Source organism: Purpureocillium lilacinum (genome assembly GCF_023168085.1).
Source record: "Purpureocillium lilacinum CBS 284.36 DNA, scaffold_1, whole genome shotgun sequence".
In the NCBI taxonomy this organism is placed as follows: Eukaryota; Fungi; Ascomycota; class Sordariomycetes; order Hypocreales; family Ophiocordycipitaceae; genus Purpureocillium; species Purpureocillium lilacinum.
In genome coordinates this window covers 4,030,358-4,055,935 of record NW_027072111.1, presented here as the reverse complement: position 1 = coordinate 4,055,935, position 25,578 = coordinate 4,030,358, and the positions used below count along the sequence as shown (strand labels likewise).

Here is a 25,578-nt window from a genome sequence, read left to right as displayed (position 1 = left end):
CAACTCTTTCTTCGAAATACTGCCCCTTCAATCCGCCTTCTGATTACCATTGACTCCCAGCAGGCCGTCCTTGAGCTCTTTGATGCCCATGGTGTCGTCCAGTCGGAAGTGGCCGCCGCGTCTGCGGCTACGGCCCCGCAGCCAAGAGTACAGGCCGAACGCGATGCCCGCCACGCAGCCAAACGACAGGTAGGGGTGCTCCGAGAAGGCCACCCGCATATCGAAAAAGACCTTTTCAATGGCCGAAACGGTGAGCTTGTGCTTGATGACGTGCGGGCCGTAGACGATCTTGTCGAGCGTCTCCATGATGGACGTCCGGCTGACGAGAATGTAGTTGCCCGTGACCGTGTTGTCCCAGTATCTCCGGTTCTATGCATCGTGTTAGCTCAATTTATCAGAAAGGCAGCCAGGCGGCACTTACGTCTTCGTCGTTGATGATGATGCGCTCGCCATCCTTGACGTCAATGCCATAGGTGGTGCGGATCCAGCGCTGCCAGTACGTGCCGTCAACCCAGGCGAACGCCACCTCCTTACGGCCGGCGCTGCCCATGTCGATGCGAATAGCCTTGGCTGCTCGCAACGCCCGTTGGTCGCCCCGGTCTTCCGCTTCCTCGATCCTCATCTGCTTCGAGTCGCGGAGCTTCTTCCTCTCAAGCTGGAACTCCTGGATCTGCCTGTCCATCCACTCGTTCGCCGCGCTCTTCATTTCCCGTAGCGACGTCGCAAAGGCGTCCTTGTCCTTGTGGTTGAGGATACCCAGAGCCACAATCTTGCCGTCCATGATTTGGCGCGCGTTGGACGGGGTCAGCTCGGGGACGAGAGGCAGCCACACGGACCTCATCCAGTCGAGCACGCCGTTGACGTCTCGCATCTCGTTAGGTGTCAGGGGCGCGTAATATGTCGGGCGGCCCTCGCGCGAAACCAGCAGTCTGGGCCAGGTCGTAATCTTGAACCTGCTGTACATCTTGGGGTCCTTGGTCTTGACGAGCTTGGCGTGGCCGATGAGGCCCAGGGGCATTCTCTCGAGCGCCCTGAAATCCTCACTCGTCGTGGCGTGGTCGTAGAAGTAGACGAAAATGACTTCTTCCTTTTGCTCGAGCTCCTTGAACGACTCGGCATCGACGTCGGGGACGCCGCTGGCTAGGTCAACCGCCTTCTCGGCGTACTGGACAAAGTCGCCCAGGCCCCGAAGCCCGGTGTACTCGGCGCGGTCGGCGCCCTTGAAGAACATGATGGTCGGATACGCTCGCGCTCCGACATCCTTGCACAGGCGCGATTCCTTATCGCAGTTGACCTCGCCGACATTGAGCTTGCCACGCATAGTTTTGGCGAGCTGCTGCCAGGTGGGAGCCATGGCTTGGCAATGCGGGCACCAAGGGGCATAAAACTTGATGAGCCACGGGTCCTGGCTCAGAGTCACGAGCTTCTGGAAGCTCTCTGCCGTCAGAGCCACCGAGGCGCCGTCAGGGTTGTGTGTGGCCACGGGCTTCTTGGGTTGCTTCTCCTTGGCCTTCTCCTTGTCGCCCGAGGTGGAGACCTTCCAGTCGCTGCCAAAGGCCGGGCTCGACTTTTCGGTGCCGGCAGCCTTGGCCTTGTCGTCCTTTTCGGTCGACTTATCAGACGGCTTCTTGGCAGGATCAACCAGCTCCTCCGATGCCTTCTTGCCGCTGCCAGGCTTGGGGGCCACGGTGTCGCCGGGCTTGGGCAGAACGGCGTCCTTGGGCCACGACCCAGGCTTCGTCTTCTCGAGGGCGTGTTCGACAATCTGGCTGACTTCCTGCATGTCCTTGGCGCCCCGGACGAATTCGCTGCTGACTCCATTCTCGTACAGGACGGTCGTCGGGTAGGATTGGACGTCGTGTTCCTGGCAGAGATCGGAGTAGGCGACACAGTTAATGGTAGCGAAGCGGAAGTCGTAGTACTTGATGAAGGTAGTGTCTTCGGCCGGTTTCGACGTGTAGTAGTACTCGTAGAGGGTCTGGTACGTGGGAGCAAAGTCCATGCAGTGAGGGCAGTACGGACTGCCGTTGGGTTAGCATCGGCGGCAGGCAACGGTCTTGGAAGGCTTCGCGGTGTACCTGTAGTGCTTAACCAGCATCCACCGCGACTGCTTGATCTCCTTGTCCCAATTGGCGGGCGTCAGCTCCAGCAGCGGCGGGACAGAGAGTCCATTGAAGGTGGTCCCCTCCTTGTCAGGATCACGTTCTCCGAGAGACTGTGCCCGGCCGAGGGTCGCGAGCCCGGCGAGGAATGCGAGGACGTGTGGCCTCATCGTGGGCGATGTTGCACCTCGCCTGGTGCAGGGAGACGACGGGAGCGAACAGGGAACTGCAGCCCGTAGACGGTCGTTTGCGGGTCGAGCAGGGCGATGCGGCGGCGTATGGCAGGCGGGACGACGGCGCGCAACGTTTCGCAGAGGGCAACGGCTTTTGTGGACGAGCTGATGGGCCGGATGGACGCGTACACTGTGACAAGGTCGGATGGGAGCACGCCCGGTCGGTACGGGTTTTCGCTCAGGAGGTGGTACGTGCGACACGTCTCGCGTTCGAAGGAGGCGAGGGCTGGCTAAGGGTAAGGGGTACTGTCTATGGCGACATGGAAGAATAGAAAGAGGCCGCAAACCCGCTGCCAGGCGAGGCTCCGAGTGTTCGCCAGGGAGATGGGCGCTGGGGGTTGGGCGTTGATGAACAGCAAGGCAAGGCGGAGAGGAAACGAGAGGCTGCGACGAGAACAGGAGGCAGAGGGCAAAGCAACGGCATTGACGAAGCCACCTTTCCGTGCTGAGGCGTTGCGCCACACCTGGCGGGCGCGCGGCCCAAAACTAAGATTAGCGCTCAGTTGCGCCAGGGAGGAGACCGGCAAACAGGGCAGGACGGGGGCCTGGAACATGTCACCAGCCACTCCTCAGCCACATGTGCCCTGGCCGTGGTTTGCTTGATTCCAATGCTTTTGATGAGCCTGTCCTCGGCCGTCGTCCTCTGGCACTCACTCTCTGCACGCAGCGCCGCGCAGCACTTGGAGCTGCGTGTACAAGTTGACGGCGGCTGACTCCCACATAGACGAGCGCTTGCATCAATCGCGGCGTTTCATCCAAACGCCCTATGCACTCCCGAGTCAGAGCGACGGGTAGCCAGACCGGCTGGTGGCCCCAGTGCCGCCTGAGCGCCAGGGAAGTGCAGCAACGCCATGGCACGGGTTGATGGACAGCACGATGGTTGGCGTGACACAAGATTCCATGAAAGATTACTCAGCGTTGCAAATGACCACTGTATTCCTGACGCCAAGGCACGACTCGGTCAGGCATCAGTAGCATCATGAGAAAGTTTGGAACTCTATCATGCGCCATGGAATCTTTCTAGGTATTCCATCGAATACCCAGGCTGCTCGGGGCGTTGCATGCCAGTCCTCTGGGCTGGGCGGGCCCCAGCCCCAGGTCGCTGGCGGACGCTCCCGGGGCCCTAAAACGCCTGTAGAGAACCTTGCAACGACTCGGTGGGTTTAGCGCGAAGCTGCCCGGCCTGCCTTCCATGGTTCCCGTCCCGCAGGACCTGGAAGCGTCATTACAGTGCGTGCGACCAAGCACAGGCAGCTGCGACGGAGCTGCCCAGGTGCCTGCCTGCCATGCTCGGTCGGCTCATGAAGCCAGCCATGCTTCTCTTCATCAAGCTCCCAACGTGAGCAGCATGCCACACCGCGCACGGGTTGTATCCTCGCACGCCTCGCCATGTTTTGACCTCGTCATTCACGGGCCTACATCCACCCTGCCTCAGGTAGGCGATTGCCGCTTGACAGCTCGGCAAACCCTCCTGCTCAGCAGCAGCCCTGACGTTGACCGTGTCCCACCACCTTCTTCCCCTCAAGACTCAACACCTGCTCTAGGTGCAGAAGCCTTGATAAATTGCCATGGAACGCCCCGCTAAGCGAAAGCGTGTCGACGAGCCGAAGGACCGTATTACGCCACGGTCCCTGTCGCGACCCATCACACCCCCGCGAGCGCTGCAGAGTCGAGGGCCACGAGTGCTCCCGTCACCATGGCAGCTCACATGGATCCGCGATCTCCCCGAGGAGCTCAATCGCGATGCGGTGTCTCTCAAGGACCTCCTGGGTGACCCGTTGATAAGCGAATGTTGGGAGTTCAACTTTCTCCATGACATAGACTTCCTCATGAGTGCCTTCGACGCCGATACCAAGCACCTCGTCAAGGTCCACGTGGTACACGGATTCTGGAAACGTGAGGATACAAACAGACTGATACTTGCTGTAAGTGTCCGCTTGAGCTGTGGAGGTGTCTCTTACTGATGGCCGCAGCAAGAGGCGTCCAAGTTCAGCAACGTCCAGCTTCACGTCGCACCAATGCCCGAGATGTTTGGGACTCATCACTCCAAGATGATGATTCTGTTTCGCCACGACGACACGGCGCAGGTCATCATACACACCGCAAACATGATCGCCAAGGATTGGACCAACATGACAAACGGGGTTTGGAAGTCTCCGCCGCTCCCGAAACTGGGCGGCCCACCAAACGCCTCGCGCGGCTCGCGTTCGGCGCCGTTGGGGACAGGCGAGAAGTTCAAATGGGACCTGCTCAGCTACCTGACATCCTATGACCGCCGGATACCTACCTGCAAACCCCTGGTAGAAGCGCTTGTGGAGTATGACTTCTCCCAGATCAGAGCTGCGCTGGTTGCTAGCGTCCCTGGCACGCACAACGTGCATGACCAGTCCGAAACTGCATGGGGATGGGCGGCTCTCAAGAAGTGTCTACGGCTGATACCGTGTGCCGAGGGGGACTCCAACATCGTGATCCAAGTATCATCTATCGCGACACTCGGCGGGAAAGATGACTGGCTTCAGAGGACGTTGTTCGACCCTCTTTCTGGCGCTAAAGGCCAACAGATCTCCAAGAGACCAAAGTTCAGTGTCATTTACCCGACTGCGGATGAAATTAGGCGATCTCTGGACGGATACGCCTCAGGGGGCTCTATCCACACCAAGATTCAGTCCCAGCAACAGGTCAAGCAGTTGCAGTACCTAAGGCCCATCTTGCATCACTGGGCGAATGACTGCGAAAGGGGGAGGAGCCTGCCCCCGGAACTCAAGTTGTCGGATGGCGGTCGAAACCGAGCAGCGCCGCACATCAAGACATATATTCGGTACAACAGCCGCGGGTCACTTGATTGGGCGATTCTCACGTCTGCGAATCTTTCCAAGCAGGCCTGGGGCGAGGCGGCCAAGTCGGGCGGGGAGATGCGCATCGCGTCATGGGAGATTGGTGTGCTGACCTGGCCAGAGTTGTACGGCGAGAGCAGCGTCATGGTGAGCTCGTTTAAGACGGATACGCCGACCATTGGCGATGATGAGCACCGCGAAAAGGGTCCTGTCGTTGGGCTTCGCGTGCCGTACAGCTTGCCGTTGCAGCGTTACGGGTCGGAAGAGGAGCCGTGGGTGCCTACAATGGCTCACATGACACCCGACCGCTTTGGGCGCACCTGGGACGGCTAGAAACCGTGAGATGGACGGTGCTGAGCGGCTCGTATGTTGGAGAGGTGACGTGCAGCGTCGTACCGGGCACAACATCTGTATGGGACACGGCGCATGGCGGGGAAATGGCTCCTGCTTCCAGGATCTGTCACCGGATGGCCGCATCGAGATCGAAGTGGCGTGCGCTCGTGCCCAGCGTTGCACAACAGAGTCTACGTACTACCAGGCATACCTCGACCAAGCATCCAATGGCGACGACTACACACGGATGCAATGCCTAGTCGGGAGTCAGTTTGGAGAGGCGTCGCGACCCCGTGAGGTTGGTGGTTTCACGAGGCAAAGCGAAATGAGACGCGGGAACACGCCCGTCTTGGACGTCGGGATGGCACACGCTCCGGGAGGCGCCTCGATTGGTGGCTTGCATGGATGGTGACAAGGCTGCCTTCATAGGGCGCGCGGAGAGGCACGGCGGCATCACGGGCGGTGAGCCGCGGGGTCCGACTTGATCATGGGTTGCCAGAACATGGGCAATCAGCATCGACGTTGTCTGCAGGGCTGAGGGCCGTGGTTTCGACTCTCTCTTTCAAGGCCACGGCGGCGAAGCCATTGGGGTGAATGTCGTCGGGCAACAAGCAGCTGCATGTCTGGTTCAGAGCAAACCACATTATTAGACGACGAAGCACCAGACGACAGGAGAAACAAGGTTACCTTGCCTGACAACCGTGGACGGACGCTGTCACCCCACCACCCCTAGTGGAAAAAACCCACCTGGTGGTTGTTGGTGGTGGCGGCCACTCCGACTGTGTTTGTCGGGCGGCTTTAAGCCTTTGGAGGTTTGGCGCCGCCACCCCAGCATTTGGTTTACGGCAGGCAGATCTCTCTTTGCGACTTCCACTTTCATCGTCCCACTCACTCACTACGTACTGTGTGACTCTTTTTCTCCATCTCCATCCACTCACTCTGTTGCGCCGGGGACAACATCTGTGGTGTTTTCTCCCTCCTGCCACTTCGTTTTTGATCGCCCAATTTCGGTCAATTGGCAGGTTCAGCGACTACCGCTGGGGCTTGACATATGATATAATTCTGTCATGTTGGACACAGGCTAGGCATCACTTGACTTCAGACTTTTTTTCCCTGCCTGGACTTGGTACTGGGGGGCGACTCTTTTACTTTGGACGTTACGGATCGTGTCGCCACTCCTCGCCTCGTACCACCTCATCTCGCTTGAACCATCTCTTCACCGCAACAGGAGGCCAAACAACTCGGCCATAAGGCATCCTGCCTGCCCAACCTCACACCCAGAGACGACGGCCTGGGCACTAACAACCCTTGACCCCCTCCCCCGCCTCACGAACCACCGTCATCATGGATCGCGGGCGGCCCATTGCTTCGCCCAAGGGTCGCGCCCACAGGTCCACCTCTCGGCCGCACCAGCAGATGCTGTCGAGCTCACCCCTGGCCGAGCAGGCCCTGGCCGACGACATTGCTGCCTGCTCCGAGGACGACGCCGTCCACCCGGAGGACGACGACTTTTGCGATGCCGGCTTCCCCACCCACGGCCATGGCATGTACCGGAGGCCAAGCGGCGTGGCATACGGAGGCGCCCGGCCCGTCTTCAACCAGCCCATCGATGATGAGCCCATCCTGACCCCCTTGGAACGGAAGCAGTCTCGCAATGCGGAAAGGAGCTTGCTGAGGGACAACCACGTGCTGCCTCCGAAGCACGCCTTCGATCCTAAGAAGAAGCCCAGTCTTGGGGCGCGCATCTATCGTCGCCTCTTTAGCACCAAGCTGCCACCTACGGACGAGGAGGAGGCCGATGCGGCTGCTCGCCGACCGACCGAGACGTCGCCTCTCTTGAACGGCGCTCACGTTCGCGAGTATGTGGCTGACGGCGATTCCGGTTCCGCGGACTCGCTGCTCGAGGAGCAGTGGGAAGGCGCCGTGGCATCTGGTCGTCTCCGTACCACCTGGCAGCGCGAGACCAAGACCATTGTGTCGTACTCGGCGCCCCTGATTGCCACCTTCTTCCTCCAGTACTCCATCAACGTGGCCAGCATCTTCGCCGTCGGCAGAATTGGCACCGTAGAGCTAGGAGCCGTCTCGCTCGCCAACATGTCCGCGGCCGTCTCGTGTCTAGCACCCTTCCAAGGTCTGGCCACGAGCCTGGATACCCTCTGCGCTCAAGCCTACGGCTCTGGGCACAAGCACCTCGTCGGCCTGCAATGCCAACGCATGGCGACCTTTCTGTTGTGCCTCTCTGGTCCAGTGGCCGTGCTGTGGCTGTTCTCGGAGGGCATCCTCCTCCACATCGTGCCTGACCCCGAGTCCGCCCGGCTTGCCAGCCTCTACCTCAAGGTCATGATCTTTGGCATCCCGGGCATCATCCTGTTCGAGACGGGGAAGCGGTTCCTGCAAGCCCAAGGCCTCTTTAGAGCCACGACTTACATCCTGCTCGTCGCCGCTCCCATCAACATCTTCATCAACTGGCTCCTGGTCTGGAAGCTGGGCCTTGGGTTCGTTGGCGCCCCCACTGCCGTCGCCATTACCGAAAATCTCCTGCCCATCCTTTTGTTCCTGTACGTCAGGTTCGTGGACGGACGCCAGTGCTGGGGAGGCTTCAGCAAGCGTGCCTTTACCAACTGGTGGGTCATGATTCGCCTGGCGCTGCCCGGCATGATCATGGTTGAGGCCGAGTGGATGGCCTTTGAGATCGTGACGCTCCTCTCTAGCCGCCTGGGCACCCAGTATCTCGCGGCCCAGAGTATCCTCGCGACCCTCACCACCATTTCGTTCCAGATCCCGTTCCCGATGTCGATTGCCGCGTCTACGCGAGTCGCCAATCTCATCGGAGCGGGCCTGGTCGATGCGGCCAAGATAACCGCAAGAGTGGTATGTGCATGCCGCAGCTCCCTAGTAGATGCTTTCCCTGTGCACCTGCTGACCCTGCAATAGACCTTTGTTGCCGCATGCCTCCTCGGCGTCCTCAACCTCGTTCTGTATAGCACGCTTCGATACCACCTGCCGATTCTCTTCACCAACGACGACGAGGTCATTTCTCTGGTCGCCCAGGTCCTGCCGCTCGTCGCCGTCATGCAGGTATTCGACGGCCTTAGCGCCGGAGCACACGGCCTGCTACGCGGCATCGGCAAGCAGTCGATTGGCGGGCCGGCCAACCTCATCGCCTACTACGTCATTTCTCTGCCAATCTCGCTCGCCCTGACCTTTGGCCTCGACTGGCGGCTCGAGGGTCTGTGGAGTGGCGTTACGGTTGGACTCATTGTGTAAGTGATGAATGTTGCCACTCCAATTCAGAGGCAAAGCTAACGCCCTGGCTACAGAGTATCTCTGATCGAGTACACATATCTCCTCAAGACGGACTGGCACAAGGCCGCCGCCGAGGCCGAGGCCCGCAACCAAGCGGGCTGAACGTGGCGCTCACAACAGTGTGATTGCTTTCGATCTTACCCGCGTTGTGAATAAAGCATTTGTGAGGCGTTATCCCTCCGGGCATTTTGCACGGCGTTCAAAATGAGTTCCGGCGGTGACAAAGAGCCTGGCGTGAAGGGGACGCTCACTGTTTAGAGTTTTGTTGATGATGGATTCGGGGTTTGCATCTCGATGTGCAGGATTAAGGCATGTATGCATGTTGCTGAGTGGGAGTGGGAGTGAGCGTGTTTGGAGTACGAAGTACAGCTGCGGCCATGTTAGAGGACGATAGGAGAGAGAGCCCGAGGGCGGGATGGATCGTTACGAGATATACCCGAGCGATGAGTGTGCGCAAGACTGAACATTGTGTTATTCCTTTACCAAGTACGCATATAACAAATCACGATGCGTTGGCCGGCTCCCGGAGCCGTTCAGCGACGAGGCATTACCCCTCTGTGCAAATAAAAGAATTGTGCCTTTGTCTTTTTCTCGGACTCCTACTCCATTCCTTTTGAACTGCCTGTCTGTGTTGTACATGCACGAAAGCCCGGCGGCGCGCGCGAGGAAACCAGACGGACGACCTCAGGACCACACGGGAGCCTTCTCTCAGTCAGTCAGTCAAGCTGCCAGCAAGTCAAGCTGAGAGTCAGTCAGTCAGCTCCACGGCCTCTCCCTCTCCTCTCCTCTCCTCAACTTTGTCTGTTCTAAATGTCTTTCCTCTGCCTTTGCGATCAAACCAGCCACGCACGCACACGCACACCCCGTAAGAACTCCAGTGTCTCTGTGTGGGGGGTGTGTTCTCCCCTCTCCCCCGCAAAAAACTATACAGCAAAAAGTTAGAGGGAAAGAAAAAAGGCAAAAAAAGAAAGCCAGATGGAGCGAGGTTTCGAGGTTTCGATTTGCGAGATAAAAGCAGCAGCGGCAGCAATAGCAGCTACGTATCAAGCTTTTTTCCCCGGCTTCCCATTCCCTGCGGAAAAACCTTGGAACCCCCCCCTTTGCGGTGTACCCTCCCGTTTCTTTTGGCGTGTGTTTTTTTTAGCTGAGCATGGAGTGCGTACGGATGGCCTTGGGGCCGAGTTCACTAGATAGAAGGGTCAGTGATCTGAGAGTCCATAGTTTCGCTTATGGTGTGAGGGAAAGGAGCCAAGGGGAAAAGGTGACAGAAGAGGGGAAGAGAAGGGGAAGGGGAGGAAAGGAGAGGAGAGGAGAGTATCGAGAGAGAGAGAGAGAGAGAGAGAGAGTGGTGGCTTACTTGTAGTCGACGCGGCTCAGGCTCATGAGGCGCTGCGCCTCGATGCTCTGCGCGTCCATGTTAGAGTGCAGGCAAAAGGCGATGCGGGCGGCGACCTGCGCGCCGAGGAACATGGCCTCCTCGAAGCCGTTCTTGGTCCACTCGCTGAGGTACGTCGGCAGGGCGGCCGTCTTGATGCTCGTGGGCGTCTGGCTGTGGAAGTGGTAGTGCGTGCCGCTCCCGGCGGCGGACGGGCCCGCGGCGTCGGAGCCCGCGGCGGGGGTCGCGACCGAGTTACCACCACCGCCAGCGGCAGCAGCGGCGGCAGAGTTGGCAGCCGCCGCCGCGCCGAGGCTGCTCGCCGTGGTGGCCGCCTGCAGGAGCGGGTTGACGCCGCTCGAGGGCAGCTGGTGCGGGACGCCGGTGAAGGAGCCCGTGGGCGTCTGGCTGCCGGTGCCGGTGGGCGTGGCCACGTTGGAGGGCAGCTCCGAGGTGAACATGGTGGCCGTCGAGGGCGACACGAGGTGCCGCGCGTTGAGCGTCTGCAGGATGTTGTCGCGCAGCCCGCGCAGGCGCGCGCCGTTGCCCACGAAGACGAGGTTGTCCCAGCACGCCGGCCGCATGTACATGTCGTCGATGCCCTGGATCGTGCGGTAGATGGTCGACACGATGCGGTCGATCTCGGCCCGCTCCGCAAACGTGAAGCGCTCCAGCCCGATCTCGATGTCGCGCCGGATGCGCTTCGGCCGGAACTCGGGCGTGTCGTTGGACGTGTCGGGCACTGGGGCGGCAACCGTCGCGGGCGCGGGCTCCGCCGGCTCGGCCTTGGGCTGTCCTTCTTGTTGCTGCGGCTCTGAAGGGGCCGCCGCCGACGCGCTGGCGCCGTTCGACTCGACGGGCTTGTCCTCCTGGCCCTCGGGCTTCGGTGCCGCTGAGTCGTCCCCATTAGCCATCGGCGTGTCTTCCGTCTGCGGCACGGCGGCGCTACTCCCGTCAGTTGCAGTGGCCGCCGGTGCAGAAGCCGGGACTGGCTGCTCTCCCGCCGGCTTCTCTGCCGAACCCTCAACAGCTGCCTCGGCGGTCGGCGGTACTGCCGCCGTCGCGCCGTTTCCGTTCGTCTCCACCGGCGCAGCCGGCTTCGGCTGCTCCTTCGGAATCTCTTCTTGCACGACTTCTTCGTAGAAGAACGTGTTGTGCGTCCTCTTCGCGTTGGGCAGCCGCGTGGGCTTCGCGGGTGCGGCATCGCCCTCTCCGCCCTTGGGTTTCCTGCCGGGCTTGCCCTTTTCCTTTTCCTTCTTGGCGAGGAACTCCTTGGTCTGGCCGCTCGTAACAATGGCCGCAACGTCGAGCACGCCGTCGTCATCGCCATTCTTGTCGGTGGCCTCGTCCTCGTCGCCGGCAAACTCAGCTGCTGGCTTGGGCGCCTCGCTCAGCGCGGGCACAGGAGCGGCGGCGGCGGCGACGGGCGCGGAGCTGGGCGGCGCGCCTGCGGTGACCTCTACAGGCAGCTCAACCAGGGCCTTCTCCGTGGGCGCGTACGGAAGCACCTCGCATATCGTGCTCTTCTTGAGCTGCTCCGCCATGTCCCTGCTGAACCCCTTGCCTTGCAACATCTTCATCAGGCGCTGCGTAAAGACCTCACCTCCGCTGATGAGGCGGTCCCCGTTGGGCGAGCCGAGGTCCATGTGGTTGACGACGCGGCCGTCGTGGATGGCGGTGACGTCGACCTTTTCGTAGCCAATATCGATGACAGTCATGTTGGGCCACTTGAGGCCGTACTGGGTGGCCAGGCCGCTGTGGATCATGCAGAGCGCGGGCGTACGCGTCTTCTCGAAGATGTACTGGGCAATGGCCTCGCAGTCGGGGCGTGTCCACTGCGGCGAGGCCATGAGCATGATTGGGGTGTTGTGGTAGGTCGTGGTGAGCATGCCGTGGACGTGGTCGAGGAAGGCGAGGAAGGCGTCCATGTTGACGATGCGGCCGCCTAGATTCATGCAATTGTCAGCCCAGGCTCTTCCCACACATCCGTGGTTGCATTCGCAAGGTCATCATCATCGTCAAGCATACCTTCAATGGGAAAGACGGCGCCCTCGTCCGAGTCGACGTCCTCCACCCACTCCTCCGTCTCGACGCCGCCGGCGACCCTCGTGCGCTTGTACGTGTGATACGGCCGCCACTCGTCGCCGTCGGGGAACATGCGCGTCGGGAAGCGATGGGTCGGCGGCGTCAGCTCGCTGCAGCCCAGCTGCGCCATGGTGGTGCGACTGCCGGGGCACACGATGAGGATCTGCTCCTCGCGCCATTTGGCCGCCGAGGTCGCCATGGTTGTGCCGGGCAGCGAACCGCTGCTGCGCGTCGCCTTGGCCGGTGATGGTTGCGCCTGCGCGGGTCCTCCCTGTCGAGGTCCGTCTACTGCCGCTGGTCGCCGATGGTCGACGTCGCCCTGGAGCTGGAGGAGCCGCTGCAGGAGCAGAGTCGGCGCGACCCCGTTGTTCGGGTTCGGGGCGTTGCTGTTGCGGTTTCTGTGCGCGTGGGGCGGTGCGCGGGGCGTCCTCCGAGGCGCCTCGAGGCTGGGCGGGTTCCTTTTCGCGGAGCCGTGGGAGTTGGCGGTGCGTCGCGAGGGCGTGGTCGGTGGTGGTGCTGCGGCTTGGTGTGGTGCTGCGGTCGGCGAGGCTCGAGATGCTTTGCGCGACCGCAGGCCGTGTCGGTGCCCTTGTGGCGTGGCGCGCGTGTCTGGCGTGGCTGGTGGGACGAGTGTGGCTGGGGCCTGCTGCAGGGCATTGGCCGTGCTGGGGAACGACCACTGCCAGTCGCGCACGTGATCCTGCCTCGCAGCCTGCGGCTGGCCGCGCGCATCGACGAGCCTCTTTGCAACTGCCATGGAGTCGAACACGCTGCTCGATGGCAGCGGACACGGCTGGCACTAAGGTCAACGGTCGAGTCGCGGAGAGTCGGCGTGGAAAAGCAAGAGTCTCAATGGCGGTGCCAGAGGTGGGCAAAGGTTCAACGAGCAAACGCACCAGGCTGAGGTGCAACGCGGCCATGGCAGCGACTGAACAGGCCCACGGCCCGTCGAGCCGAGTACGGCAATGCACAATCACTGAGACGGACGCGCATTCACTGTGTTCAACAGTGAACAGGTGCATGGATAAGAATATGCAACTTCGAAACTCCAGAGCTGCCGTCTAAGCCGGTCTTGACCCCACGACCTGCCTCCATCCGTCCCATCTCCGCCCCGACAACCGCAATCCGAAATGCACAATGCATGCCCGTCGATTCGGCCTGTGAATCGCCTTCTGTCCTCGTAAGAGTGTCCGCTGAAATCGCAAAAGTAACATCCGAGGCCTGCTTGACGCCGCCGCCGCCGCCTCTCAGGGCGCCCAGTTCCGCCGACTCCATTAACGCAGCTCGCAGGCCACCAACGCAAAAAGGTCAAAGCAGAAAAGGTTCCGAGGGTTTCCAAACGCCTGTGCCTCTGCCGAGACGTTCCACAGTACTCAAGTGGAGGAGACCCTCCCGTAATGTACAGCGCCAAACCTACATATGTCAACATGAATGTAACCATTTCCCCGAGATCCGCAACCCAATTAGGAACTGATATCGTCATGTGGAAAATAAGAGTCGTACGCCGGCTGGGCAATCCTGCCTGGCCGTGTGGTAGCTAATGTATCGTCGTCAATGTCGTGGCTGCGCCATCACGCAGCTGTCGCACTCTTTGCGACTGGCTCCTCGCGCTCGGCACCGTGTGCATGCTTCTCGTCGGACACGTCCGTGTCAGTTTCTTGGCCTGACTTCTTTGGTGTAATTTCTTCGTGCGCCTCATCCTCCGCCATCGAATGCGGCCGCTCTGACGTTGGTGTTGTCAGCGATGACCCATCGTTGCTCCAGCGGTCTTCCGTCGCGCCTGTGTAAATGGATGATGTGTGCTTTTTGTTTGTTGTCGAGTCCGAGTTGTCAATTTGGTCAATTTGGCCTTCGGCCTCATCGGCTCCAGTTGTCGCTTCGATTGCGTCGGTAAATTCCGCATCGCTGCTTTCGTGTGTCGCAGCTTCGGCTTCTGTCGACGCCGTGGACTGGGGCAACGTCGCCTCCGAATCCAATGCTCCGGGCGACGCCTCCAGAGTCGGAGTCTTCTCAGTCTGAGTGTCCTCCGTCACGGTATCGTCCCCGCTGGGCACAATGGACGCCGGCTGTTCGGTCTGGACCTCGATGACGGGTAGAGCTTGTGCGTCCTTGAGCGGCTTCTCGACGTGACCGTCTTCGCTGATCGTCTTGCCGATGCTTGCTACCTCGGGGACGTCTTGCTCCGCGTCCTCCTCAGCATGCAAGTCTGTCTCGCTGAAGGCTTGCCGCAAGGGGCTCTTGACGCTGGAGACGTCTCCACCCATATCGCTCTTGCTCGATCGAGAGCTCCTCAGGGCGCTGCGCATAGGCAACGGCGGAGGCACGCGCTTCGGGATGGTCACCACGCTGCCCTTTGCATGGATGACCCGCGAGGCGATCGCTTGGGTCCGCGCAGGCTGGACCGCTGCCACCTCAAAAACGACCGGCTCCTCATCCTCGTCCAAGTCGTCTTCATCATCTGCGTCATTCGTCTCCTCCTCGGTTCCTTGTTCGTCTTCATCAACATTCGACGCCTTGGCTGCCTTCTCCGCCTTCTCCACCTCCGGGGCTTCAACGACTGGCGCAGATGGGGCGCTGCCAATGCTCTCTCGCGGTGTTGTGGCCGCGTCGGCTGCAAGAACGGCGCCGATGGAGTGTTCCTGGCTGAGTTGGCGCAGAGGCGCCAGATCGACTCTGGTGTAATCGACCTCCTCATGCTCCTTGACTTCCGGCATACGGTCAATCGAACCCCGCGCCTGGCCGTCGTCGCTCTGGCCGGGACTCGGCGTCGTGTCAGGGGTGTTCGCAGTATCGGTCTGTGTGTATGCGTCTGTGACTTGACTTTTGACAGTCCGGGAGGACATTCCGCTAGCCCGATTGCTTCGGGTGGTAAAGGTTTCAACGCTTTGGCGGCTGAACTTGGACATGGCGGGGCTCAGCGGCGTCGGGTTGAACTCGAACTGGCTGCTGGAAGGCCGCAGGCGACTTCCAGCCTCTCGAATCTCCAGCCCTGCCATCTCGAGAGCGAGCACGCCGAACGGGTCAGGGTCGTCGGCCCTAGGCACGCCGAAAGCTCCGCGCGGAGATGCCGGGGTAGAGCCAGGGGTGGCGATGACGGCGTCGCCGGGCGCAGGTTGGACAGCCATCTGCTCAATGACAGCCAACTCATAGTCTGTCCTGCCCTCGGCCATCTTGATGACCTCGAAGAGAGGCTTGGTTTCGTCGACGTGACGGGCAACGTTTCCAGCGAGAACGTCCATTTGCGTGACGCTGCTGCCGTAAAAGCGCTCATTCTCGTTGGTGCGCTCCGTGAGAATGCAGCCGTTCAGGTTGACGGCCTGGTGCTGGCCGCGCGCCTTCATGTATGCCAGCACGGTGTTGCCAAGTTCCTTCCACTTGATGTGGGCCTCGTCAGAGTCGAGTGTCACCGAGGGACCGTTGGTGAGCCCGACATCCTCGCCGAGGGTGACCCGCGGGCGGGTGATGGACTCGAGGGCCGCGAGGTTGTTGATGACCAGCACGCAATCGTAAATGTCGACGCCAATGATGAAGCTGAGAGTGGGCGTGTGCAGCAGGATGCCCGAGGGGGGCGACCACGTCCCGTCCGACTTTCTGGCGATGAGGATGCCGGAGCCGCCGGAGCCCGTCATCCACAGGCCGCTGCGCATGCACGTGAAGACGGCGATTCCGGCGGCATTCTGTATTATTCGCTTAGGGATCTTCTTGGTGAGAAACTCGGGCGTCGCGGGCGTATCGCTGGATGACGTCGACGGTTCCGCTTCTCCGTCTACAGGCGCCAAGTATCCGTCGGCTGCAGATAGTATGTGCGTTAGCATCGAGAGACCATGACGACCACAATTGGCGACGACGCAAGGGCCAGCGTGGGGAGGGAGCAGAGTCCAGGGGCGAGAGACGCACTGCAAAACGACTTGAGGATGCGGGCGGCCTTGTCGCACTCGAGATCGAGGCTCGCGGGCCAGAAGGTCTCGCGCTCGATCCGGCCGCCATTGGCGACGGCGACGTTGATCTTCGAGGGTTTGGACCCAGGGGCGCTGTTTCTCTGACCCCAACCGAAGAGGGGGCCCGGCTTCGTGCCCGGCTTCGTGCCCGAGTTCCTCTTTTCCCAGGACGGGAGGAAAGCAGAGACGCGCTGCATGGTGGGCGACGAAGCGCCTCTCTGCCGCCGCCCGTCGTCACCAGTCGAGGAAGCGGCGTCGGGCGGAATTCGGGGGCGAGGGCTGGGGGATGGGCGAGCGGAGGGAGGTTCGCCGGCCGCCCCGTCGTGCGATCGATGCGTCGGTCGACGATGGCGACAACGATGGTGGCGATGCTGCGTCGGTCGGGAGAGGCGTGCGGGAGGGTGCCGGGAGTTGGAGGAGTTCAAGTACGAAGCAGGTGACGGGGAATGGAAGAGCAAGAGGAGACGAGACACTTCGCCTTGGGGTCCGGAGTACTAGACGAACAGAGCACTATACACGTACGGCGCAGTACCGGGCAAAGTCCAGTCCAGATCCAGCGCAGCAGGGACAGCAGCCTCTTGGGTCATCGGTTCGGATGACGGAAAGGCCGCGCACCCTCTCGAGGAAAAGGACCCAGATTGGACCAGATGCAGGCACTCTCAGTGAGGAAGTGGGCTGCCTGGGGGGCGTGGGGTCCATCGCCCAGCCAGGCCCAGCCCAGCCCAGCCCAGGGCCTGCCCCTGTGGCCCTCCAGGGCTTGCGCTCCACTTGCGGCGGCGGCGGCGGCGGCGCTGTGGCCCGCCATGGGTGTCTGTCGGGTGGCTCGCTGCAGTGCAGATGGGAGGGCCGGAGGACTGGGGGACGGGCCCCCTGTGCCGCCGCCGCCGGAGAGGCGGTGCAGGTCAGTGGTGGGCGGGTGGTGCTTGGGCGCTGCCCGCGCACACCAAATGGACGAGCGACCAGGAGACAGAGACGACTAGCACGGGCACCTAGGGGCGCCTTGCAAGCAAGCACTGGGCCGCCGCCGCTTGCCAAGCAGCGCCCGAACGAGAAAGAAAAAAAAATCCGGTGAAAAAACAAAGTTTCCAGTAGCACCAAGCATGCGCCGCCGTCCGCTGCCGCGCTAACATGGGCATGGGCATGATGGGCGATGAGCGCAAGGCGGCGGACGGGTGACACGGGCACGAGCGCGATCTGGCGCAAGGCTAGCCGGCAGGGGTCATCTATTGCGTCGGCCACCCCATCTCGCGTGCCGGATGGTGGCATGGCATGGCACAGATGGGCGCCGGCAAGGACGACGACGATGGCCGGCCGGGTTGCGCACGGGCGGGTGCAGACGCATATCCCCCTTGGACTCTCGACCGACCGATGGGATCCAACAGCCAGGAACAGGCGCAATTACAGCACAAACAGCGCTTGCGAAAACGCCATGAATCAGTGACATCTTACTTTGAAGAGAGAGATCTCTCCGAACGTGGGCCATCCAACGGCTGCGCGCGCTTGAACCAGGCCTGACCTGGCCTGAGCGCCTAGGAGGTGGATGCCGGCTGCGCTGGACAGGCCACGGACCCGGGACCCATAGGTGGCATCCATGGATGCGCTGCAGGTGCAGCACTTTGATGTGGCTCTGGGGGGCCTCCAGGGCTCCATCGTGGTGGCGTCAGGGCGTCCCCGCCCCCTCCTCCTCCTCCTCGTCCGGCGATGTGGTTTGCAAGTGGGTGAGCTCCCATCACTACCAACCTGCTTCCGTGCCTAGGCTGCAGGACCAGCAGCAGCCGGCGCCGGCTCCTGGTAGAGCATCCCACGGTCGCAACCGGCTCCGTGGCCGGCAGACACCCGCCGCCGCCAACAACAACCTGCACTGCAAGCCGCGCAAATCGCTGCCCGTGCTCGCCGAGGCCTGTGAATCACGGGAAATGAGGCGGGCGTGACCGACGTCGAGGCCGCATCGGGCCATGGCGGCGGAGATCTCCCACGCATCGTTGGCCAGATGACGCCCTCGTCCCCAGTCTTGACGGTCTTGACGGGCCTGACGCGACGCTGTCGGCGGCCGTGGTGCGTACAAGTTTTGATTGAAGGCCGCCCCGGCATGCCGGCTGTCGCGTGCCGCGAGGAATGCGCCGAGAGCGGTTGGTTGCAAGACGGCGATCGAGTCAAGCGGCTGGGTGATAATAACAGCTGTTGCTGCACGTTGGAGCTTGAGACGTTGCACGACGGTCAAACGAGCAAACGCACTCGACTTACTCATCCCCATCCGTCGTGGCCGAGGAAGTCGCGAGCGGGACGGCACGTTCTTTCTGCATCCCCGTTCCTGAAACAGTCTCTGCTGAAACCACCTCCTCCAAAAAAGCATCGCCAGCATTCTCTGGCCGTTGATCTCTTTGTTCTGCACAGTGCTGTAACTTCCAGTGTACGTACAGAGTGCACTGCGCCGGTACGCTCCTCTGTCAGTCTGTGTCGTCCGGTGCCGGCCCCAAACATCGTCTCCATCCATGAACCCCCCTGTCGACAATGTCAAACGCTGGCATGCATCCCGACGACCATCACTCCGCGAACCAGATAACAAGATGCTGCTGCTGCTGCTGTGGCGACACCGCCCCGTAACCTTGGACCCGGTGCAGCACAATACACGCCACATCTCCTCGATGCTGTGTGTCCCCGGAGCACAGCCCGCGGGCATAGTACAAGTAACGGCATGCCTGGCGTTCGACGGATCCGCACAGATCTGGAGCCCGGGCCTGGCTGTCATGACCGCTGCGCGTTTCATCTGGAGGGGCAGAAGCAAAGGCCGCCCTCACGCTCGTGCCTCGACTGCTGCAGCACGCCAGTGCCTGATACTCCTCATTACCCCTCGCGGGACGGATGCAATTGGCGCTGCACGACATCGACGAGCCCCGTCCGGATTGCTTAGAGGACCGCGAGCCCTTTCCCATTCCTCAAGACGCGCTACTCGATATACTAGCATCACGGCTAGTCTGTGGTCCGTGGCCTCGATGGGCGCCATCAAGGCGAACATATCCCGCCCGCCCACTCCAAGACACGCCGTCTCATCACGCAGCTTCCTCCCTGCAGAAGCAAGTCGTGCATGTCGAGCGGCCGGCCCCCATTTGTACGCCAACAAAGTACCACACGTTGCACCGCATTGACAGGCCGTCCCGCGGGTCTGGCAAAGGAGCGTCTTTAGCCGAGGCGATGGTCGGAAGTTCCTCTGATTACACGGGTTCCAATGTGGGTAGCTTTTTCGTTTGGCACGTCGCCTCTGCCGCCACAGCCGCCCCCACGAGGATGCAGACGGATCCTTGCTTTCCACTGATCGTCAGGGCACAGCATGAGGCTGTGAAACTGCGCCAGTTTCGGCGTCGATGCCACCTTCTGCAAAATACCCGACTTGCCACCCTCGATGAGGCGCGCTCTAGAAACTCGCAAACGCCCCGACGGAACCCAGAAACCACTCCAATCAACGAGGACAGCTAGCTCGTGCAACCGCAAACCCCAAGTCCCGTTCCGGACCTTGAAATGGCGCCCGTGCTTCGTCAATGCCGGACCCGCAGCTCATCTCACTGCAATCACGCTAATCGCGAACTGATGGGGGCGATGGAGCCGGCCCTCCTTTCGAAATTCACACCTCGTCTCGCCTGCTCTTTTGTGGTTATCGCTCCTCGTATTGTTCAATGACGCGAGTGCCTTTCTCTCAACGTGCTATGGCCCCGGGTCGCTTCGCCTACGGCAATGGCCGGCACGCGTCCAACAGCACAACAGGCCAACAGAATGAAGGTCCCGGGACATCGGCGAATAGGTTGCCTAGCGACGAAAGCACCGTGCAGTCTAGTCCTCTGGGCGGCGCGGATGATCGTGTCATTCTCGCAGCATTGAATGAACCTCTCCATCCGTCTTTGGTGTACGCAGCTGACTTCCTATCTCCATCAACCCCCCTTGCGTCGCATGTCTCACTACAGGTCCAGATCCTTTGGTGGCTTCACATGGTCGAATCCGCCCAGGGATTCCTGCACTTTTAGTCTCTTATCTTTCGCGATGCTTCTCTACCAAAGCTTTGTCTCCCCTTCGTGCCGCGACGAAGCCGATGTCCGGCTCAATGCATCTGTTTTCTTGTTTGTCTTTCCGTTCTGCTCAAAAGGCCCTGGCTTCCCCCTTTCTCCTGCGCCCCTGGCCAACCCTTGTCTCGGTCTGAGGAGAAGAAACGGGGCCGGTCGTCACAGCCCCCCAAAACCCTGCGAACACTATATTTGGGCCACTTGTGGACGACATTGTCGTTTTTCCCCTCAGACGTGCATGGGTCCCGTCACGAGGGACGATGCATGACCTGCTCTTTTCCCTCTCGCCAGGCATGGTTTTCTTCGTGTTTTGAGCCCCTTTCCTGCCTGTACGTCTATTTGTGGTTCTTTGCCTTTTCTTGTCTTGTGCCCAGATTTCGCGGTTCGTGAGATGTGAAGATTGTAGATGACGGTGGCTATGCACAGGACGGATGGTTCCCGCCCGTCTCGGCACAGGCCCGTCGCCATGGCGGTCCTTCGGGACCTTGATCAATGGCAGCAAATTAGCCATGCGAAGTACGCAAGTGCCCGTACACGCTCCCCACGCTCGGTTGCGGGGTGTGGGTATGTCGAGTCGACTCACTTCAGGGCGTATCAGAGGGCCCGGGTCGTGTGGGCTTTGGGGTTGTGGACGCCCCGGCCAAGCTCTATTCGCAATACCAGCCCAATAAATGACATCAAAGACCGCGCCTGTGTGACTGCTGCTAGTTGAGCGCCATGCTCATGCGAATGTGCCATACAGCCGTGCTCTGTAAGAGCTGTACATGCTCACTGCGCTGGGCTACGATGTCCAAGCTCGCGCCCATTGACCGGGCATGCTCCCACCATTGCCCTCTTCCTAATCCTAGAGTTCAATACAAACAGCCATCACCGCAAAGTCTATTACCTGCAGGCTGGCCATCGGATCGTCGGCCTATGCTCCCTAGCTTCATTACATCTCCTGCCGTTCTCCTTGAACATAGCGAGACCGTGATCGCCACGCCTAGGCACGTGAGAGATGAGAGATGTGAGGCACGACATCAGCCAGAGGAAATAAGAACAAAGCTCAAGCAGCGCAAGGACAATTCTTTGAGAAGCGTCCGGACAGAACTATGCTTTACACCCCAGGCACGTCCGTCGTGGACGTGTGAAGTATTATCGACGAGAAGACGGAAGTACCTCTACATCAGCAATGGTGCGCCTCGGCGCCGGCATGGCGTTAACGAGTACCTCTCCCCGATGGCGCTTCAAACCGTCGTCGTCCATGCTGGACCCACCCGCAACAACCTCACCTCAATCTTTTGGCTGGATGGATGGACGGTCAACTCAAATTTCACCACGCCTCACTCTCACTCACTCACTCACCCTCGGCCGGGCCGTCCCCGCGCAGCGCAGCGCAGGCTTTTCCTACTGTGCACTCACGTCGACTTCCTCGTCCTCGGTCGTCCGCCCTCCTTGGAGAAGTCCGTCCAGACACCCGATCGACTGTCGGCAACCACACCTCGGCCGCGGCATCGCAGAACATGTAGAGCCCGCCAGCCTTCAACACATCCAACCAACCACCCAAGCCCCTCCTTTCCGCCATCTCAAGCAAGCATACACACACACATACGATACCAAGCCGTTGGCCTCCTCCCCCTCCATAATGCTCAAGTACGCCCCCCGCCCCCCCCCCTTTTCTCCCCAACTTCTCACCCCTTGCCCACCCCTCTCATTCACCTCCTTGCCTTCATCCATCCTTCCCCCATCCATCTCCCTCATCGCACCACCCGTGCCGGCCACCCCACCGAGTCGCGCAACACCCGCTGATGAGGCCGCTCCCCTCCTCCCTCCGCGCGAATAGAGCATACAAGAACCTCTCGCCCAAGACGCGCCTCGCCGTCGGTGTCGGCGTCATCGCGTGGGGCGTCGCTGGGCTTTACCTGAGCGACCGCGCCGAGGAGAAGTTTGGATATACCCCGTCAGACAAGGACAAGGAGGAGCTGCGCAGCTGGACGCCCCGCATCGTAACCGTTGAGAAGCCTGATCGTGGGGATAAATAAGGTCAAACGCACGTACGAAACGACGTGCTTGAGGTAATCTGCCATGTACGATAGCCACCCAATGCCATGACAAAGACATCACAATACTACTTCGACTTGCCCAGCAAATGCTGTTTACGAACCACACGACTTCATAAACGTGGTCACCGTCATTCAGAGTAGAGCGTACAGGACATCGTTGATCAATTCCGGCCATAGAGTCATCATGGCCCTCGAAAATACACAGTAGCCGACCGACCGTCCGTTCTATCTGGGTGCAAAAAGTCTAGTAATGCAATCAACTCCCGTCCGCCGTCTATCCTTTTCGGAAATGCATTTGCAGAGCTGGACCGCCCTTCCGCCTTGCTTCACAAGAGCCAGCACGCCTTGGCGCCTGCCAGCAGCCATGGCCGCTATAGGTCCACCCGTCAAAGCCCCAAACTGGTCCCCGAAACGCATGAAATCCACAAACCAGAACAAGAGCGAAAGAGAAAACAAACACGGATCTCAACGCCACCGAATGCAGCCTCCTTCCCCAATGCTTTTGTCAATCGTAACATGTTTTTTTTTCCTTTTTCCTCCGATTGTGCCGTTTTCAATTTGTGGCTGGTGCTGCTCCAGTGTCGCCTGCTCCGCGGGGGGCGTTGCCGAAAAAGTCCGTCATGTTCAACGTCGAATCCTCATGTTCCTTAATCTCCCCAACCAGCTCCAATTTCTCTCCTTTTGCCTCCCCATTGTTGACGACCCAAGCCCTGATGCCGTCCATGAGCTGCAGAACCCGCATGAAGCATGCCTCCTCTGACAGTTCCGGGTCATCTGGCAGCTTATACGTCAACAGACGTTTCGCTATCCAGTACGACAGGATGGTGTCAGTGTGGATGCAGCCTTCGGGTCCCTGGCCCGCCGCCGAGGTCGATGGGGCGTCCTCGTCCAAAATTGACTTGACTTTATCGAGTGCGCCACTCAGGACAAGGTAGCTTTGCGGATCGAGGCACTGGCCGTTGACTGGATCTGTCTCCATTTTGACTCCGCCGTGCTCCATGATCCACACGCGGGAAGGAAGGGGGTCATCTTGGTGGAGATTCCCCCAGAATCCACCCCGCTGGGCGCGCCACGTGAGAGCCATGACGGCAAACAACAGCACCCACTTCCCGCCCGTACTCGTGCTGCCCTTGCTTATTCGATACAGCGGATGTAGCAGTGTCCGCAGAGCAAGATCGAACTCGGGTTGGTCGCCATGCAAAGAACTGGGGCTCTGCCGTGTTCTAGTGATTGACGCCCAATCGGATTCAGTCCTGGCACTCCAAAGAGCCTCGTCGCACGGGAGGGGCAGTTGGACCTCGAACGGCTCAAACTGTGGCGGAATATTGCAATACAATGCCCAAACCGTGTCGCACATAATAATGCCGTGCATGAGCCGTAGACGCTGTTCGGAATCCGCCCAGGTAGGCCAATCCTGCACAGGTTTGCCGGGCCCGTGGTGATGCAGCAGACCGAGGCGCCTCGCCTGCGACGCGACTTGAGGAAACGCCTTTCTCGCCCGGGTTCGCTGCTGCGAAGTTCCGTTCCACACGTGAAGAGCGCTCATCAGTACAAGAGCCTGCAGCACCTGTACGTCCGCAGTTGAGGCACCTTCGTCGCCGCTGTCCACAGAGTAGGACGTCGGCATCGCGCCGAGGCAGTCCCGCTCCATCGAGATCCACAGGTTATCCATCATCTCGCGGACGACGGAAGGTTCCAGTCGATCCGAATAGCAGGCGCCTATGCAGCACATGCAAGTGACCAAGCCGATGTGAGCATCCATGATCCGGAACGATGGCTTGTGAAGCAGCGGCGCGTGCTGGTGGAATTTGTCGAAGTGGCCAATGAAGTTGTCAACGTTTTCAGGGGAAAGATGCAGGTTCATGCCGGTCAGATGAGGGTCAATCGCCTCGTTGGGGGGGTAGAAGAAATTAAGGATCTGGTTAGAAAGCTGGGTATAAGGATTCTCGACACTCGACGGTATGCCCCACTCAGAGTAGACGACGGCGTCGCTGGAGCTGCAACCCGTCGTCCCCATAGAGGAATTAGGCCCGGTTTTGGTTCCGATCTGCGTCTGCCCACGATTAGGAGGATGAAATGGATGCTCGTTGAGGGTTTGATGCGCACCAGCCTGGAACATCTGAGACCAATCGAGGCCAGATTGTTGATTCGCGTTGGAACCGCCATACATGGGCATCCCGTTCTGACCGTGGGGCACGCCGTATTGGGGCATCTGCTGCTGGTTCATCGAGTTGGGGTCGGCACCATAGGGCTGCGAGTTGTTCATGCCAGGCATGTTTCTCCGATCCTGGGGCGCGCCGTTCTCGAGCCTGTTCATGCTGTTGGAACGCGAGAGCTGGTTCTGGTCACCGGCCATGTTGTTCATGCCGTCCTGGACGGGAACCATGCCAAAGGGGTGGACCATGCCGTCGGCCTGGGGCATGTTGTTGAGGCCATTGAGGTGGTTCATGTCGCCCTCGTTGGCGAGGCCGGCAGCCTTCTGGGCCTGAGCATTCTTCTTAACGTGGGCCTGCGGATGAGACAGGTGGCTGGCTCCGGTGGGGTTGCCACGACGAATGGAGCACTTCTGGAAGTGACGCTTCAAGATATCACTTCGGGAAAACGTATCACGGCAAAGCACACACATGTAGGGGCGATCGCCGGTGTCTGCCGATGTGGTCAGGACGCGCCGCGAAAAATCAGGTAAAAACAAAGGGATTTGACTTACGTCGGAGAAGGTGACGCTTCAGATGCTTCGCATGAAGGTAGGTCTTGGTGCAGTGCGGGCAAGGGAACTTGCCGTCCGCATCCTTGACGGGAATCACGGTGTTCTTAGCCGCGGTGGTGCCGGCAGGAGGGGCGGCAGGCCGTCCCGGGGCGCTGGGCAGGATGCCGCGGCGGCCCTGAGAGCCCACGACGTGCGTCGGCTGGTCGCCCTCCTGGAGGACCGGGTTGGGCTGCATCAGCGAGCCGGGGCCGTAAGGCGAGGGCTGGCCGGGCTGGGGCATGAGGCCGCCCGGAGGCATGGGGCGCAGGACCGGAGGGCCACGGCCGCCGACGGGGGCGGGCGCAATGGGCTGCGGGTGAGACGCGGCGGTGGTAGTCTGCGGCATCATGGCGGCCGAGGTCGCGTATCCCGGGTGGGGGGGATACGGGTTCTGAGCCATGGCGTAGACGCCGGGCCGGGACGCGGGCTGGGACGTGTTCTGGTACGTCGGCACGTTCCCAGTCGAGTTGGGAGTGTTGGGCGTCCCAGGAGTCCGCGGCGTGTGCGGGTGGCTACCGTACATGGGCTGCAT

General features: G+C 60.6%; 7 protein-coding genes across 7 annotated transcripts; 3 read left to right on the top strand and 4 right to left on the bottom strand.

Moving 5' to 3' along the window:
- Positions 1-27: 27 nt before the first annotated feature.
- Positions 28-2,272, bottom strand: PLICBS_000926 (uncharacterized protein; the record flags this gene model as incomplete). The annotated part of the gene is made up of 3 exons (XM_018318015.2): positions 28-369; positions 422-2,021; positions 2,079-2,272. The coding sequence occupies 3 exons, from the start codon at positions 2,270-2,272 to the stop codon at positions 28-30; spliced, it is 2,136 nt and encodes a 711-aa protein (XP_018183540.1).
- A 1,631-nt stretch (positions 2,273-3,903) lies between these two features.
- PLICBS_000925 (uncharacterized protein) lies at positions 3,904-5,502 on the top strand (the record flags this gene model as incomplete). The annotated part of the gene is made up of 2 exons (XM_018318016.2): positions 3,904-4,260; positions 4,309-5,502. The coding sequence occupies 2 exons, from the start codon at positions 3,904-3,906 to the stop codon at positions 5,500-5,502; spliced, it is 1,551 nt and encodes a 516-aa protein (XP_018183541.2).
- A 1,344-nt stretch (positions 5,503-6,846) lies between these two features.
- On the top strand, positions 6,847-8,910 carry PLICBS_000924 (uncharacterized protein; the record flags this gene model as incomplete). The annotated part of the gene is made up of 3 exons (XM_018318017.2): positions 6,847-8,373; positions 8,437-8,765; positions 8,823-8,910. 3 exons carry the CDS (start codon positions 6,847-6,849, stop codon positions 8,908-8,910), a joined length of 1,944 nt encoding a protein of 647 aa, XP_018183542.1.
- A 1,251-nt stretch (positions 8,911-10,161) lies between these two features.
- Positions 10,162-13,025, bottom strand: PLICBS_000923 (Actin-like protein arp9 (SWI/SNF complex component arp9); the record flags this gene model as incomplete). Its single annotated transcript, XM_018318018.2, has 2 exons — positions 10,162-12,128; positions 12,212-13,025. 2 exons carry the CDS (start codon positions 13,023-13,025, stop codon positions 10,162-10,164), a joined length of 2,781 nt encoding a protein of 926 aa, XP_018183543.2.
- Positions 13,026-13,839: 814 nt separating this feature from the next.
- On the bottom strand, positions 13,840-16,403 carry PLICBS_000922 (uncharacterized protein; the record flags this gene model as incomplete). The annotated part of the gene is made up of 2 exons (XM_018318019.2): positions 13,840-16,058; positions 16,166-16,403. 2 exons carry the CDS (start codon positions 16,401-16,403, stop codon positions 13,840-13,842), a joined length of 2,457 nt encoding a protein of 818 aa, XP_018183544.2.
- A 5,479-nt stretch (positions 16,404-21,882) lies between these two features.
- PLICBS_000921 (uncharacterized protein) lies at positions 21,883-22,279 on the top strand (the record flags this gene model as incomplete). Its single annotated transcript, XM_065599683.1, has 2 exons — positions 21,883-21,890; positions 22,081-22,279. The coding sequence occupies 2 exons, from the start codon at positions 21,883-21,885 to the stop codon at positions 22,277-22,279; spliced, it is 207 nt and encodes a 68-aa protein (XP_065455755.1).
- A 574-nt stretch (positions 22,280-22,853) lies between these two features.
- Positions 22,854-25,578, bottom strand: PLICBS_000920 (uncharacterized protein; the record flags this gene model as incomplete). Its single annotated transcript, XM_018318022.2, has 2 exons — positions 22,854-24,946; positions 25,008-25,578. 2 exons carry the CDS (start codon positions 25,576-25,578, stop codon positions 22,854-22,856), a joined length of 2,664 nt encoding a protein of 887 aa, XP_018183547.2.